At 36.6% G+C, this 18,251-nt stretch overlaps 1 protein-coding gene across 1 annotated transcript in view; it reads right to left on the reverse strand.

The window, feature by feature from the left end:
* Nucleotides 1-3,127, reverse strand: part of sgk1 (serum/glucocorticoid regulated kinase 1) — a 44,855-nt gene extending 41,728 nt beyond the window's left edge. The window contains exon 1 of the mRNA XM_087779161.1: nucleotides 2,975-3,127. Coding sequence (XP_087635287.1) covers nucleotides 2,975-3,112 — 138 coding nt within the window. The 5' untranslated portion in view covers nucleotides 3,113-3,127. The remainder of the gene's footprint in view (nucleotides 1-2,974) is intronic.
* Between the last annotated feature and the right edge of the window lie 15,124 nt (nucleotides 3,128-18,251).

An 18,251-nucleotide genomic window follows, 5' to 3' on the forward strand; every position in this document is an offset into this window, starting at 1 on the left:
GCAATTATTCTGTAAAACATCATGTATCAATTTAGACACGGAAGTGCCTGATATAATGGAAAGTGAATGGCATTAAATTTGCATTGTCTAATGTTGATAATAAATAAGTTAATCAATTAGTTGAAGAGAATAAAGAAGATTTTGCCTCTACAGCACCTGAAGAATCGCCTTCATTTCTTGGATTATGTCAAACGAAGATATTTCTTACAAACATTTACGGTGTCTTACAGAAACGATATCTTTCAGTTGAACCTCTGTGTCGGGGGAGAGAATAAAGTGAAACCAGCAGTCTGAGTTTTAATCATGATTTGAGTGTTGTTGCCTGAGGGCTGTTTCCACCGTGGCGAGCTGCTTTAAATTACATTTTCGTAACAGATACTAACCTGGCTCGACCCCCTGATCTGCGTCGCTTTAACCTTCATATGGTTGGTCCCATGGTTCACTCGAGTCAGATGATAAATAGTGAAGCGACGTAATGGCACAGGCTGTCTATGTGTTCACATGGTGGGTGTTCATAAATCTGTTATCGCCCGCTGCCAGTTCACCCGTCGTCCACGCCATCAGTGAGTCATCCTGGACGACGCCAATGAAACCCATCCAGCAACCGGGCAGGATATTCCCTCAGTGACAGTTGTAAACGTCTCCACGGCCCCGAGACAGATGGAGCTTGAACGCATCCCGTTTAATAGCAATTACGATGACACTGTTTGGGTAATAGCAACACGTCGCTACAGTCCACTAACAGCTATTACGATGAGGATGCGGCTTCTCTTTTTCCTGCACAGGCTGCGAGTGATGTTGGTCATTAGCTTCCTGTTATGGCCCTCAGCTAAAGCTTTGTTTTTTCTCTGCTTTAATGGAGATGAAAATGATTCAACACGGGCTCTTAAGTGTCTCAAGTTTATACTTTGTGTAAAGAATTCAAAGTCCAGCAAAATAGTCGCTATTGTAAGTCATTAAAGTGTGTAATTGTGTTGTGTTGCTTGTGTGCTATAGTGCGATGTGGTATTCTGAGACGTACGTACGCTTCCTGTGTTATGATTCCAGTGGGAAACACTTGACCCGTATGTGAGCGTTGTTGTTTGTGCAGTCCTAACATGAAGTTAATTTATTTTGTTTTGCTCACTGAACAGATTCCCAGGCTTGAAATGCAGCCTCCTGATTGGCTCAGCTACTCAGCAAACCATGTGTATAGAGTAGCTATATATAGTAACTATATCATCAGACATATTTTATTTGCATACTTGGCAGTGTTTTGAGTCAATATGGTAAAAAACAACAACTTCAAAACATAATATTTTCGGTGTAGTCTCTTAAAATCTTTTGGTTCTCGATTTATTTCAAACTTAACATTGTATTTACATGTTTCTGGGTGTGTTTCAGGAGAAATGTTGTGTACTACTGCATTCAAAATTCACAAAGTGATGACAAATGACACTGTTATTCTTCATCAGAAACTTGGCCAAAAAAAATAAACACAAGAAACAATTGGAAAACTTCAAGAAGAATACATTTCTAGTTTTCCATACACATAAGTACTAGCTAATGCTGTGAATATTATTAAGGGTTTTATTATTATGACCTTTTTGTTTTTGCACTTGGATTTGTGCATTTTTTGTCTAATTGTGTGACATTTTAATTTTAGAAATCCAATTAATCTTAACTATATAATCAAAGCTACTAAATGATATCAATACCGTATTTTCCGCACTATAAGGCGCACTTAAAAGCCTTTAAATTTCTCAAAAAAACGACAGTGCGCCGGAGCGCTTTATTTAAGAACATTACCTGGTGGGTGACTTGTTTAAAAACACTTTCATGACCCTGCGTCGACTGAGACGACACGACATGGGGGAAATTCCATCATTGTGTCATCACAAGGTGGGATTAATGACGCACGTCACATCATGGCGGACGACTATGGAGTAAGATTACTGCCACCGTTTTGAGCGAGTGTGTCTTGGTTGTTGTACACTCAAAAACATTTATTTTCGCAAAATCACTCTGCTGCGAGCTCAACCAGTCATACACGTGCGCTCTATCTGTCATACACGTGCGCTCTAGCTGTCATACACGCGCTCAACTTCACTGCTGCTCGCTCAACATTTGTCTGCTCACAACAACAGTCTCACACGCTGCTCTGAAGCCTTTCAAACATCATTTAAACATTGTTACCATGGGAGTGAACAGAGTTGTCAGAATGCTTAATAAAGTTTGAATTTATATGACTGTTTTGTTGACATTCTCTTTAGCACAGCTTTATCTAGTGGATGCATAACGCAACCCCAGTCAAACGTTTGACTGTATCTTTTATTCCATGCGCCTTATAATCCAGTGCGCCCTAGTTATGAAAACACTTCTAAAATGGGCCATTCGTTGAAGGTGCACCTTGTAATCCGGTGCGCCTAACATTGTGGAAAATACGGTAAATGCGTTGAATGTTATTCCTGTTAACTAATGTTAAACCAAGAGTGCTGTGTCTGCACTTATAGGCAACAAACAGAGGGCCATAGAATATCTTACATATGATTCCACGCCAGAAAAGTGTAAACAGTATAGAGGCCTACAGGGAAAACACCATTATGATCATTCTGGTGGGATCATTTCTCATTTGAACTCCCTTTTCTTCTGTCTTAGCTTCACTTACAGAGTCAGGGGTGGATCTCCACTAGTGCAGTGAAGTGGAAAGAGCATCAGAGTGATGTCTTGTTTCTTTTTGGACAGGCATTTTAAAAAGCAACAAACAAACCTGAACACAGACCAACTACAGCCCAGTGACATCATCCCTGGCCCTGGCTCAAACCCACTCACGCACACCTACACACACACAAACACACACACACACACACACACACACACACACACACACACACACACACACACACACACACACACACACACACACACAAAGAAGCGTGGTGTGTAGGCACGTGTGGGAAGAGCACACTCGCGGGATTAATCATCCAAAACTCACCTTCCTCTTGACAAACTGAAAGGCAGAGCACTTCTTAAATGAGAAGGCGGTCTTCTCTCCCCCGCCGCCGCCTCCCCCTCCGCCGGCTCCCCCGCCGCCACCGCCGCCCCCGCCTCGTCCCCCGTTCACCAGCTTCATGGCCGTCCGTGGCACGCCGCTCGCCTCGGTCGATCCCAGGATGACGGACACTCTGTCAGGGAGCAGAGGTGGAGACGGCTCAGAGGGAGGAGGAGAGTTGGTGGAGCATGATGTGAGGAGGCAGAGGGAGAGGATGGACGAAACCAAAGGTAGAAACAAAAAAAGATGACAGAAGTGAAACATAAGGGAGTTCAGCTTCTGAAAATTGAACTGTTGTTTTAAAATCTTAGTTACATCAAACCCACTCAGGATTTGTATTTTAAATAGAGTTAAACATTATCTAAATGTATACTTAGAATGATAGATCATTGAAATATTGTTTGTGTTGAGTTTACTTGTCTCCATTATCAGCCCTGGAGTGAAATGCCTCAAATGGTGTCAGAAGTAGGATGAAAACCAATGCAAGATCATTGAAAAAAAAGAAAATGTATTATGGGATTCCTCTTTTGATGCTATTGAAAACAAAAAAAAGCAGCCTACACTGTGATCTATTGTGTTTTTTTAATTGATTTTTATTCACGTTTTTTTGTCTCCGAATTGTATTTTTCCTATGCTATTGAATGCACCACACTCTCAGGTTAACCCTGTAAGAGCCACTCTTACGACAAGAATTTCGACAATTTCAGTTTATTCATTCAAATTAACTCAATCATTGGGTCATATTGTTTGTTATTAAAATGGGATTTAATCCAGTATTTTTATACAAGGACCTAACTCATGTCACAGAACCTCCAGGTTTTTGATCCAGCAACATCTCTTTGTTTGGTACATTGTTATTGTGGAAAATATGTGAGTGGTAGCTAAAAAAGCCTTATTTTTGGGAGGAAATTCAATTCAATTTTCACAATATAACTTTAACCGAGCCATGATTTACACATTCTAGCCTTAGGCCTTTTATTGTTGACACTTATACTACTTTGTATATCATTGTGATGATTTCTAAACAGCTTCAACACAAGAGGTCAAAATAAAAATGACGTCACATCTTGTCTCCACATGATAGAGCACATGTGATCAACATGAATGGTCTGGGGGCCAAAAATCTGGTGTGATGAGTCATTTATGTGGCCCCTGGAAAATCAAAATCTCAAAATCAAAGCAGATTATGGTTGATGTTGATATTGTAACCGATACAGATGCTAGTGTTTAAGATAAAATAAGAGAGAGATTATTGTGAAGACAAAGATAAAGACGATTAAGATTTGAGCCTTTAATAATAAAATGACTGTATCAAAAGCATACTTCCTGTTATGTAAATAAACATTCTTTCGTTCTTTAATATCAATATTTTGTCATAGTTCTCGCTGGTGATATAAACTCTATATGGGATAAGCAGTCAAGATACTTTCTGCAAATTAAAGAGCTCTGATAATGTCGGTTCACCAAATAAAAAGTCTGTTTAACTATCTTGTAACTGTTCTGGATCTGTCGGCAAGATTTGAAATATTTTAAATACACAAACTCCTTGAATAAGTCGATGATATTTAGAAAAATTCCAGTAGCTCTGGCCTTGAACTGAGAACTGAAGAGTTGTAGCTCTAACTACACAAATATCACTGAATTGAGTAAAAAAAAAAAAATGGTAGGAAACACTGCTGTGACTTTCTTATTGATACCAAAAAATGCTTGAGTATATATTCTTTCATTTTATTTAATTTAAAACCATGTTTTCCTAACATAAAATTAAACAGACAAGTCAAAATTCCAAAGTTGTCTTCACATAATTTATGTTATTTAAGGTAAATATTATCCCTAGTGACTTATGGACTGTTTGTGAGGGGGTTTTATAAAGGAAAATATCACTGGATGGACTGGAAATTAACTGTAAAAGAGGCTACTAGAAAGTAATAATCATTTAAAAATAAATACGATTTTTTTTGTTTGCAATAAGTGAAAAAAAAATCGAGACTAAACACGTGGAAATTCAAGTTATTTGACTCGTAAACACGTTTTCAATATCTCACTAAATAGAATTATTTGTTTTTTTTTGTGTCTTACATTAAATGTATTTTGTATTTTGACCGGACAATAAGTCAAAACACTTGGTAAGATTCTGATTTTTTTTTAACTGTATTGATATTTAGAAGAAGACTAAAAACCAGTCAGCATTGTATAAACGAATCTGTGAAGTTGCTCTAGTTAGGAGTTAATAAGATTGTTTATTATTATTATTACTATTATTATTACGAGGCCCACTGATATTACATTTCCAAAATAACAAATGCCATCAATTTAATTTTATGTCATGAATTGTTGGTTTAGAAAATCTGTTCCTAATTTATGGTAAATGTAAACAAAAACCTAGAGTTACTTCCATCCTCGTCCAAGCTTCTCCTGAAGTTGTTGTGTAATGGTTTATGATGATAGGGCTCATGATTACCATGGCAACAACATTAAACAACAAATACAGTATTTATGTTTAATGTAATAAAAAAAATACTTTCTTTGTGAATGAATGAGCAACGCCAGTGTTGTGTTGTATAGAAAATGTCTTCATGTGTTTGATAGTGATTATTTAAAGTGTGTTTTATTGTTGATAAATAACATTTGTTTCGTACCTTTCTCTGTCCGTCCCGTGATGTTCTTCAGCTGCCACTTGTTTACATCCACAATCAGCTGCTGGATCCTCCTCACTGCTTCCCTCCGCAGTCTGTGTCCAGCCCACCTGATGGATTAGTGTTTTTGTTTTTTTTGTGAGCGTTTTTCTCAGTGTGAGCAGAGGACGCTGCTTCTCATGATGTGTGTGTGTGCTGGCTTCCACGCAAAACAAACATGCAGGAAGTGTGTGTGCGAGAAGATGATCTTATGGTCCTCCTGCTCCACAGCATCACTTTGTCAATGAAAGGCTCTGCAGTGATGCTGCCTCCCATCCTCTCTTCTCTCTCTCTCTTCTCTCTCTCTCTCTCTCTGACTCTCCCAGCACCCCCCACCCATCGACAGTGGACCCTCCCCTTTTTTATCGCCTGCTCATTTCTCTGCAGCAGTGGATGATGACTCCTCCCCTTTTCTCATCCCAAGCACCTACCTGGACTGAGTGGATGACCTACTATAGATAAGATGGATCAAAAATATATGTAACCACTGTGACAAAAGTTTAGAAGATCTACATTTGAGTTTGAGAAATGTAAATCACTTGAACAAAGAAATAAACTTTTATACATTTAAATCAAACTGATCCTGACAATGTATTGAACAAGCAGCAATAATGTTGTGTAGTAACACAGCAAACTCTTACCGTAAACTTTTACAAAACTTTAAGAAGTCTAGGTCTGGATCTGTTATGTTTCCCTTTTATTTTCTTTTTTCTGTTGCTTGACGACTGGGTTATTGGACCCTTGTTGTTTGTGTGTTTGGATATAGTGTCTGTTTTTGATCTATATATGAAGATATATTAGATTAGATTTTCCTTTATTAGTCCCACAAGGGGAAATTTATTAGTGACAGTGTCACATCAGAGGCAGATATTCACAATATTATATATATTTACTCCCCCAACGTTATATGATAATGGACACTGTTGTGGACAGTGTATGTAATAATATTTTTTATTAACAACTAATGAAAAGTTATGTAACTATTAATGGCACAACATATTATTCATTTTTACTGATTTTGTGAGTTTCGTTTAAAAAATGAATCCATTGCAAATCAACTGGTTGGAAGATTAAAAATAAAATGCATCCCATGGGTATTTTATTTAGTTTTGTAAGATGTAGTTGAAACCTTTATTTAGATATATTCCAGCAGTATATGTTACATTGTCGATAATTTATTTTATTATTTTTATTTTGACCGGGGAGCTTGATACCTACTCTCGATATAGACTCACATAAAATGCCAAATTTCCTATTTAAATTGTTTTATTTTAGTTTTTAGACCAGTTTTTAGTTTTATTTAATTGAGATGTTTTGTTGTTGTATTTTTTTTTAATGTTCTTATTTTACATTTACTCGACACACAGTGTCCGTGAGTGTTGCTGCCCTCGTCAACCTTGAACATAAACTATTCAGGTCAGTTCGGTGGTGAGACTTTTGTCAAAGTGGCTTATCGTTTATTTTTAGAAAGTTGTGTAATAAAAATACATTTATCTAAGTCTGTTGTGTAACAAACCCTCTAAACTTCTGAGAAATTAATGGAAACGTCCATCAGCGAGTTTCTTTTTCTGACCCAAATCCCGTCAGCGCGAGGCCACATGAAGGGAACCGGCGTCTGATGGATTAGAAAAACGCTATTCTTGCCTTCCAGTTTTGACCCACATTTAGATCAGTTCTCGTTTAACCCATGAACCCCGGGGAGATCTGATGGAAGTGGACAAGCGAGACCGCAAGCGTCTCTCCGTGTCCCGCCTGCTGGGGTCTGAGTCTGCGGCTGCTTATGCAACCTGAACACTGAACGTTCTTGTAAGATAGTTGTTCCAGTTTGAGTAAAACTTAACTGTAAGATTACGACGGAAGTTAATAATGGAGGGTAGGTGATATTGAAAACCTTGTGTTTACACAGTGTGTACTATCATTAAGATCTATCAGTCTCCCTCCGTCTCTGTCGATGTGTGGTATATTGATCGGAACATGTCTAATAAATCTATCTTGCGAATCCATTATAACGATATTGCGATAATGTTGGAGTTCAATGTTGGAAGTAAATAGTTACTGGTTTGTTTGTTTAATTGAGGTGATTGACAGTTCGCAGTGTATAGCTAATAAATAAATACTAATTGTTGATTGCTTGCAAATGTTCCAAGAGATTTAATTTTACATACTCATGTTTGCAAATTATTATTAAAATAATTATTGCTGTTGTTTTTGGTGTTATTGACATTTTGGGGTGTCAACTAAAAGCCATGATCTTGTATCCAAGATATATAGTATCCATATAAGTTTTGCTCTGTATATATATAATCAATAAATCATTGTTGATTGCTGGCAGGTGTGCCAAGAACTGTAATTTTACATACTCGCAAGTTTTGCTCATTATTTTTATTGTTGTTGTTTTAGTCCTTATTACCATTTTTGGTGTCAATTAAAAGCAATTATCATGCTGTAAGTAACACACTTATCTTCATTCTTATTCTCAATTTGTTTCAGACACTAATTATCTTATTGTAAATTACATCTTAAACTATCTGGGAAAGCCACAAAAATTCGCACATTAAATCAAACCATAACAATGTTATGAAGACATTGTTGTTTGAAGTATATAGTGTTTTACTACAACACTTTACTAATAAGTATGGTTGTGAGATTGTTTTGCTGCTGGAGGGATTTTAAGGAAACAGAATCGGAACCAGAACCAGAACCAAAATTCTAATCAGAATCAGAATCAGAATCAGAATCAGAATCAGAACCAGAAACAGAAACAGAAACAGAAACTAAATCTAAATCTAAATCTAAATCTAAATCTAAATTAAAATCAGAATCAGAATCAGAATCAGAATCAGAATCAGAATATCAGAATATCAGAATATCAGAACCAGAACCAGAACCAGAACCAGAAACCTAATCGGAATTAGAATCAAAAACAGAATCATAATCAGAATAAAAACAGAATCAAAATCTGAATTAAAAACAGAATCAGAATTGGAAACAAAAACCGAAACCGAATCCTAATCAGAATCCTAATCCTAATCCTAATAATATCTCTACCTCTATAATTAGAATTAGAATCAGAATCAGAATCAGAATCAGAATCAGAATCAGAATAAAAACAGAATCGGAAACAGAAACAGAATCGTACATCAGAATAAGAATCAGAATCCTAATCAGAATCAGAATAAAAATCAGAATCAGAATAAAAATCAGAATCAGAAACAGAAATAAAAACAGAATCAAACACAGAATCAGAATCAGATGGTCATATGGTTATCTGGTGATATATGGTGTGGAGAAGAGGAGCCAGTTCACTAGTAGATCAGGTTCATGGCTTCATTTGACATTAATAATTGTTGTATGAGTTTATCCATAAAAAAAAGGTTTCTCTGCAACAGTGTCAAAAGCAAGTTACTTCAGCATTTTTGCTAAATATTAAGTAAGAAAAACTAAGTACAAGTGATGATAAACTGCTGTGCAGAGCTGATCTGATTAGTTGAAACACCAGCTTGTCTCTGGAGAAATCGTGCTGTGTGAAGAAGCTGAAAATGATCTTGTAGTGCTGGCAGACCACTTCTCCAGACTCATCAAAGACAGGAAAGAAATTGCTTAATTTAGCCTAATAGGCGATTATTGAAATGTCCTGCCGAGCACAGTGATGTGACCACTAAAACACGCTCATAATAAAAACACTTTCTGCTCCCAAATGATTCTTTAATTGCATCTGCAAAAGTTCTGTTTTCCTAAGTCACCTACGGAGGATGATGTTGGGGGGGATGACTGTGCAGTTTTTGCTGTGATCAGCACCCCCCAGTGCCACCAGCAACAGTGAGTCAGCGGGATTAACACATACCAGCAGCTGAGGAGAAACTTTACAATTTATAATTCTTAATCCCAACTCCATGTTTGTGTATTCAAACTGATTAATCATGCAAGATCATGAGCGTTTTAATTAAGGAGTCGTGGACCGTCAATATAAAATGGATTAAAAGATAATTGGACTTCAAAGTACACTTACATTTTATTAAAAAGGCTGCTTCAACTACAAATTAAGAAGCAACTTCAGTTCCTCCCAGAGTCTGACAGCAGCCCTTCAACTTACATAACCACAACATATTCTCGCAAAAATACAAAGCTGCAGGGCACATGAATTATTCCCGATGCAAAGATTCCATGAATCTCCCATGTTTTGAAGTCGAGACCATGAATTATTAATCAAACTTTTTTTTTTCTCCCAAATGGAGTGTTGTCCAAATCATATCTCAAATGGATGAGTGTTGGGTACAAAACACTCAACTAAGACGGTTTGGAATTTGCATTGATTTCCATAATTTGTAAGAGTTGAAGATGAATGACTGCGAGTGCGTTTGAAACCTCTGTGATGGTTAAAGATGATTTACTCGGCTGCTAATGAGGTCCGCCGGGCGGCTCTTGATCGCGGGCCAGGCGAGCAAAAAAAAAGAAATCTTCTCAGAGACGAGATATATTTGACAAAAATATCAATTTAGTAGAGGATTGTTGTGTAAATGATGTGCTGGATAGTTTGTTATTGAATCTAATATATTGTATTTTAACATATTTAATATATTAAAAACAATATATTTAAAGCCATGTTATTATATTATTTTGGAGTATTTATATCAGGAAATCATACAATTGTGTATATCTATGTATGCAAAGGATCATGGGCTCATTCAATGTCACCCTAGCATAGAAAAACGCTACTACTGCACTAAATACTGGCCTTGTATTTTACCAAAATATTTGCAGCCCATGTATCATTTCATTTTTGCCTAGAAGAAATATTATAAAATATCTATTAATGCGTTTGTTTTCAAAAGGGGTTTCATGAATACATTATTGTCATTTACTGACAACAACATGCCTCAACTGTATGTATATAAAAAGTGTTTGTAACACGGCAGTATAATCTTCTTTTTTTACTTCTAAAACATATTTTTGTCTTTTTTCATTGAATATTGCGCTGGTGTCTCAAACGTCTCGCCATCGATTCATTGATGTCAACCATACGTGCCGCATCATTCCCTCTGCCACAGTCAGATTCATCACCTTTGCGCTATCTCAGGGTCAAGGTGACCCGGCGGCCCGGAAACAAACGTGATTGCGGTTAAAAGCTTTGAAGTCAGTCAAAGTTGAGATTTTACATTATTCATCTTTACAGCGCTAGTTCAACACTGCAGAAAACTGACCAGAAAATGTTTCCTTCAACTGAGAAAAATCTTCAAATTTAGGAAAATGATGTCACAACATGATCTGGAGCTTATAATCCATGTGTTTGTGTCTTCTCGTTTAGACTATTGTAACAGTTTATTTCCGTGTCTAAACAAGAAGGATCTGTCTCGCCTGCAGTTGATACAATACTCTGCAGCGAGAATTCTGACCTGCTCTAGTAGAAGAACTCACAATTCCCAGATCCTTAAAACACTTCACTGGCTTTCAGTTTCTTTCAGGATCAACTTTAAAATTCTGGTTCTTACTTTCAGATCTATTCATGGTCAGGCTCCTCCTTTAAACAGTGATCTGATCCAGCTTTACACCCCAGCTCGGGCTCTTAGGTCTGTGGATCAGAATCTACTGATGGTTCCTGAACACGCTTCTGGACCAGAGGAGAGAAATCCTTCCAGACTGTTGCTCCTAAGCTTTGGAACGATCTTCCTCTCCCTCTGTGTTTGATGATCTACTGACTCCTTCAAGAAACATCTAAAGACATTTTTATTGGTGCTTTTCCCTGATTTTCTGGGACCCCTGTGTGTCTTGGCCTTTTAAAGTCTTTATTTTAACCGTGTATTCTTTTTGTTTGTTAAAGTGCTTTGTTAGCCTGGTCTAGAAAGGCGCTTTACAAATAACCTTTACTTAATTACTGACCTACTTACTTAATTAAAAAACAGACAAACAAAAATAAATATGGTCACATATTTGGAAACAAAACCAGTTAAGTTGACGGACGTAGATCTTCGCTGCCGCTCATGATTACATTATAAAGCTGCTTTGCTCGATATTTACACCTTATTACAGCAGGGTTGTTCGAGGCGACCTTTTGCCGTGTGCTTTTCATCCGTCCGTGCTCCCCAGTGATGAATGCTTCTGTAAAGGGCAGGAAAGGATTTTCAGTGGAAATCAATTGCCACTGGGTTTATCTGTCCTCTGCAGCGTACAGGTGTCGGAATACGCTCAGTTTCAAGAGTTATTTGGACTATTTAAAAAAGTTCATTAACTGCAGAAGATGCTATTTTGATGGCGTGCGAATTTTGGTTTTGTCTCACGTTTCTGTCACAACAACCTTAATCCGACAATTTAATTGCTGTAATGATCTTCTCGTAGCACGTGCACATACTCAACATGCATGTCGTTCAACAGGCTGTAGCAACAAATAACTTCTAAACAGTCCTATTATCAAGATCAAAAATTCCATCTGCTAAAAGTGGTGAGACGCCCAATTCTTGAGAGGCTGTGAAGGAACTCGTGACATGGACTTGAATTTTCACAATAACCAGTAAACTTCTTTGAAAGTGTGACCACTTTCTTTTAGATTTTCATGGTACACCAAAAAGCATCAGAGAAGCAAAAAACTGGATTCGATCAAACCTAATGGGAATTTGACAAGTGCTACTTATGTAGGCTGTCCTCTTTTCAACCAGACTCTTATTTTGAAGGCAGTGATCCATTCTGAAGGCAGACTTGCATATTCTTTTTTTCCTGTTTTTCTCAACTCGAATTCTGGTTTATTTCAGTTTGTTTTTAGTCTAATAACTCAAAAATAATTAGCTATTTTAAAGATCTGAGAGAGGAAATCATGTTGGTCCAAATATAAATACTTAAAATAGTTGATACCGTTTATAATTGTAGGGGAAAACTTGTAAATTCAGGGGGTGGTGTGTTTGATTTAAGTAGCGGTGAAGACAGAAAAGGTTATTTATTTATTAGTCAAAACAAAAAAATGCTAACATTTTTCCATTATTCAATACAAACTCTATAAAATTAGGTTTATGAACGATTTAAAGAATACTTTTTTTATTGTTTGAACATATAATATGTCAATATTTAATTCTATAAACGGTTAGATTCATCGTTTTTATTTTATTTGGATCCTGATCTAAACCAGATGCTAAGAATACATTGTGTGAGGTGGATACATTTTCACAAACTCATTTTATTGTAATTTTATCAAAGATTCAAGCAACTCAGTTCTTATAAGTACTTATGGTTCTGCTAATGTAGACAAGAAATCATTTTTTATGTTCGACAATAGCACCTTTACTCAGTTAAATCAGGTCATTTACCAGGAATCCTCCCTGATTTCTCGTTCATTCCAACAGAATAATCAATAAAAGCATGTTTTCTATGACCTTATTGTGTCAGTTCTTTCTGCAGCTGATGAAACCAACCTGAAATAATAAGATCGACTTTTCCTTCTTATCGCAGCCTTATCAAACTTTAAAACCACTACATTCTTCATCCAGGAAAGAACACATTCAAATCTAAACACCAACATGTCTCTGCACTGCACGTGTGTCTTCAAGTTTGTGTGCTAGTTTGTTGATTCATGATGTTTGACCGAAAACAATCTTTACACGTCGACTCGTGGTGATTAAAGGCGTGTTCCTCGTGAATTTTTAAATTCAAATCAGAATGAACTCTTTCATCACGTCACCAACGACTCAATTCTTCCCATGTGACAAACACACTATCGTGTGACTCTGCAGAATATTTGAGACTGAAAATGAACGTGTTTGGAAGTTACTTGTGATGGTTATGAATGAGGGCTGAGATCAGTGATATGGATGAGCTTCTTGAATCAACAAAGTTCAGAGTCCTGCAGGCCTATAAGAATTTTCATTAATAACATTCTTTCATTCCTTTTAATGCTGCTCAAGGTCATGGGTAGGCTGGCGTCTATCCCAGCCACTCAGGGTCAGAGGCGGGGGACACGCTGAACAGGTTACCTATAGAAAAATAACCATTCATACACACAGAAATGTAGAGCACTCAATCACCTTGTTTTGGTTTAAGACAGTGGGAGGAAACTGGAGTTGAAATCCATGCAAAGCTAGAAGTAAGTAGATAAGTAAGTAAGTAGTTATTTGTAAAGTGCATTTCTAGACCAGGGTCACAAGGTGCTTTAACAATCAAAACAATAAACAGTTAAAATATATATTTTAAAAGATCAATACACATAGAGACAAACACAGGAGTCTCAGAAAATAAGGGAAAAACCTGCACAAATAAAAATGTCTTAAGATGTTTCTTGAAGGAGTCAGTAGATCATCAAACACAGAGGGAGAAGAAGATCATTCCAAAGCTTAGGAGCAACAGTCTGGAAGGATTTCTCTCCTCTGGTCCAGAAGCGTGTTCAGGAACCATCAGTAGATTCTGATCCACAGACCTCAGAGCCCAAGCTGGGGTGTAAGGCTGGATCAGATCACTGATGGAAGGAGGAGCCTGACCATGAAGAAATGTGAGTTCTTCTACTACAGCGAGTCAGAATTTCACTGCACCGGTTTAACTTGGAAACCAACACAACTGATTCTTTAATCTCCATCAAATAATTTATGTTTGGATATACATCAGAGGAATCTGATTTTCACAATTGACCACCACAGAGTTATCAACTAGCCATCGGTCACAAGGTTAAGCCCCTGATCTCATAACTTTTACCATAGAAATACTTCACGTTACTGTTCACGGCCGTGTGTGGTTGAATATGAATCAGAATCAGATCAGAATCCTTTTATTTGTCCCGCGAGGGGAAATTCGGTTTAACAACAGCAAGAGCAATATACCAAAAAAATAGAACACCCAGAAATAAAATAATAAAAAGAAAAAAAAAATCTATGTAGATTAAATGATCTCCTGTTTTATTAAGTTAGTGTTGAGTGGGTTTCTTGTTGTGGGAACGTTTGTATTTGGTGCTGTAGAGCTCAGGTTTAAAGTCAGTTTAAAACCGTCTCTGAAATGAAAAAACATTTTGATAATTACTGTAAGTTTCTCTTAACTTCCTCGACTGACTCACCTTTGACAGAAACGTGCTTCTGTTGTGAAACCCTGTGGTGTCAACACTCATTTGAATCTCCCCTGCAGAGCAACTGGTGCACATGTTGGTAAAACCGAGTTTGTGACACACACACACACACACACACACTGACACACACACACACACAACCTTGAAGAGCTTCATGAATTAAGCATCGTGCTGCTCAGCTTCTTCACTGCAGTTCTCTTACCAAAAATACACGGAAGACTCTGACTCCTGGTTTCAAGACGCTGCAGTGCACCGCAGTGTCTTCCTCGGTGCAAGTGGAGTCGGACGGCGTGGAGAGTGTGAATAATAGAATAAAGTGTGTTGTTGTTGTCGTCGTGTCGGTGTGAGGGAGGAAACTTCTCTGAGGTTGTACAGACGGAATTTGTGGTTTTGTGTGTGTGAGTCAGAATTTCTCCTCAAGTTCACCAGAAAATGTTAATTAGTGTGTGTGTGAAATGATTCTATCATCAGAGCAGAAACTGAGCCACGTGCCAATAGTTAGAGCCGGTGTGAGTGCGTGTGTGTGTGTGTGTGTGAGTATGTGTGTGAGTGTGTGAGGGAGAGATGTGTAGGAGTTGGAGGGGAGTGGTTGTTAGGACTCACATTGCCACACAAACTTTCAATACCCTCCTGAATTGGCAATGTTGTTTCTAGTATATTACTTTTCTTTGATGAATGCATGTGTGTGTGTTTGTGTGTGTCTGTGTATGTGTATGCGTGTGCGTGTGCGTGTGTATGCATATGTGTGTGTGTGTGTCTGTGTGTATGTGTGCGTGTTTGCGTGTGTGTAATATTAAACCTACCTCTTTATACACCTTGAGAGTATTATCTACTTTCAGTAATTATCATAAATATATATATATATAGTTATTTTATTAAATCAAATTGAAGTCAAGTTTATGACAGAAAAAACTAGAATATTATGAAACAAACAAATGCATCTTGCAGTCTCTCATAGAGTTGCTATTATACAGTGGACAATCTGATATAATGAAATTAAAATTAAAGTATAATACAGTATTTATAGGGATCTATTAGAAAGAAATATATTCTGACATGTGATGTGTTTCTGACATGATGTGGATGAATAAAAAAAACGACTTGTCCCAATTGCTCTGTTTAATTCAGTGTAACCTCTTTTTAGATTTGAGTTTCAAAACTGAAGGTGAATAAAAGAGTGGACTCATTAATGGTATGTTTAAGGACATAACCAGACGTGGGACATTTTTAAAATGAATCAACTTTATTTGTAAAGAAGTGGAGCTTGCAGGAGTCAGACGTCGGTCAGTGCAGGTGTGTTTGTACATGTTAGGACACACAAAAGAAGCGTCTCTTACATAACGTTTCATTGTTTGATTTAAGAACATGACCTGTTTCTCATCAGAACTCATCCCAAATACAAGTCCAAACTTACAAGGCCATTACTGTTAAGCCTTCTTTTCTTTCTAATGATGACTTTTGGTCAATAAAATGTTCATTATTTTAATTACTAACTGGTTGTATTAACCAATAAACTAACCCTAGGCATGATCATATCAAAATCTTGAGTCATATTTGATACTCCTGCATTCCTTTCCAGCAAGTTGGCCGACAGGCGTTAGCGATACTAGAGCTAAACACATATGTAGATGCCACACATTCATATGACACGACATACAACGTTGTTCAAATATCATCCTCTCTTTTCACAGATTCCAAATGACAGATTTACAGCCGAAGATTCCGGTGATCATCTTTTTATGAGGAACAATCCGTCCTCGTGTCACTAAAATCCACCAGAAATAATTTAGTCTCAAGATTTTTCTTTTTTTTACTTCCTCGAGGTCTGAGGTTACAGTAGATTTGTGATCAGGCGTGGGTTTTGAATGAAAAAAAAGAGGTAAGTAACAATGGCAATGAGGAAGATAAACTAGTGTTATTGTGCTTTTCTAAAAAACAAACACTTTTAATGCAAGTGTTGAAAAACACAACATAAGATATTGTTGTGATTGCAGAAATATGGGTTGTTTTAGACATTTAACAAGACTCTCGATATAAATAATCAATAAAATATGTAAATATTGTTCTATTAAATTGGTAAGTATCTTTGTTAAGGAACCATGTGTTTTACTGTTTTGATTAAAGTATGCCTTAAAAACAAGTAACATTTAATTAAGTGCTTTTCTACAGTATTATAGTACTTATATTTCTCCATGACCTGCTTTGTCTTTATACTTGGATCTCACAAGGGCCACAAAACTACAGCCACAGAGCCTCATGCAGTCCAAACAGATGATATCTTGATACTTCACCCTTAAAAATATCTGTCTCTGCCTCTTTACTCAAACTTAAAAACCCTTCCAGCCCTTGAAAAATGATCATTAACTTTATTTTTGAATTTGAATTTCATGTTTTTTTTACAGTATGTTATGTTTATTACCTTCAACTTACAAAGCATCTAAAAGTAAAAGCTTCGATCTCTTCTGTATTTATTTAGTTAAGATGGCAATTTGACTTTCTCACGCACATTTTAGCTTTTCTTCCTGTTCTTAAACTTGATCATTTATTTGGTAGCATTTCCTGTTATAGGTAAAAGTCCCCTCTACCATGAGTGTGACAAACAATAATTCTAGACACACACTCACACATACCTGTCCGAGGTGTAACGAGACATGTGGTCGTGTCATAAGCTTCTCATCATGAGTCTTTGAGAATGTGAAATATGTGTTCGTGTTTCTTCGTCGATAAGACTGTCTCCGACTGTCGTATTGTTCGGCCAATCAGCTGCAGCCGAGGTGAGGTCGGGAGGAAACAGGTGCAGCAGTGAAAGGTGACTTTCAGGATATGAAAGCAACACATACATCCATTTTAGGTTCATTATATATATATATATTATTCAGCTTTTAATCATTAATATTATAATAATAAACACATTTAATATACATATTATAAATATATTTAATTGAATATATATTCTAGGGAGGATCTTGGGTAAATAGCCTCTGCTGAAAATAAGGAAAGCAAGGATAAAAATGTAAACATTTGATAACTTATTATTAGTAATACTATACAATTTGTTGGATATGAATGTTAACCTCACTAAAATTAAGGCCTTGTAATTGCATACCCTTACATAAGTGTGTTAAAGAATCTATCAATTATAATAACAATAATATTTCTTATTTAGCACTGACATTAATCATAATAACATTTTGTTTTGTTTTTACAGAAGCGTCTCATGTTTAATGTAATTGTGTTTGTTTTTTTATCATTTATACATAACCTGACTTAAGATGCTGGATTATCATTATTATCGTGTTATAATATCAATTTATTTTTTTATTTGAACGATTCACAATGGCAAATTAAATCAAGAGTATCCCTGACCGACACAACCCAACTTAATTCAAATATAACAACATTCCCTGCCTCAATCCAGCCTGAATAATTTTTCATTCATTCCAACAACCAAATAAATGGACATAAAATATCCTCTATCGTGACCCATTGTTGACGAACATTTTTAGTTCATGCC

This window comes from Callionymus lyra, chromosome 17, assembly GCF_982586985.1.
Source record: "Callionymus lyra chromosome 17, fCalLyr1.hap1.1, whole genome shotgun sequence".
Taxonomy (NCBI): Eukaryota; Metazoa; Chordata; class Actinopteri; order Syngnathiformes; family Callionymidae; genus Callionymus; species Callionymus lyra.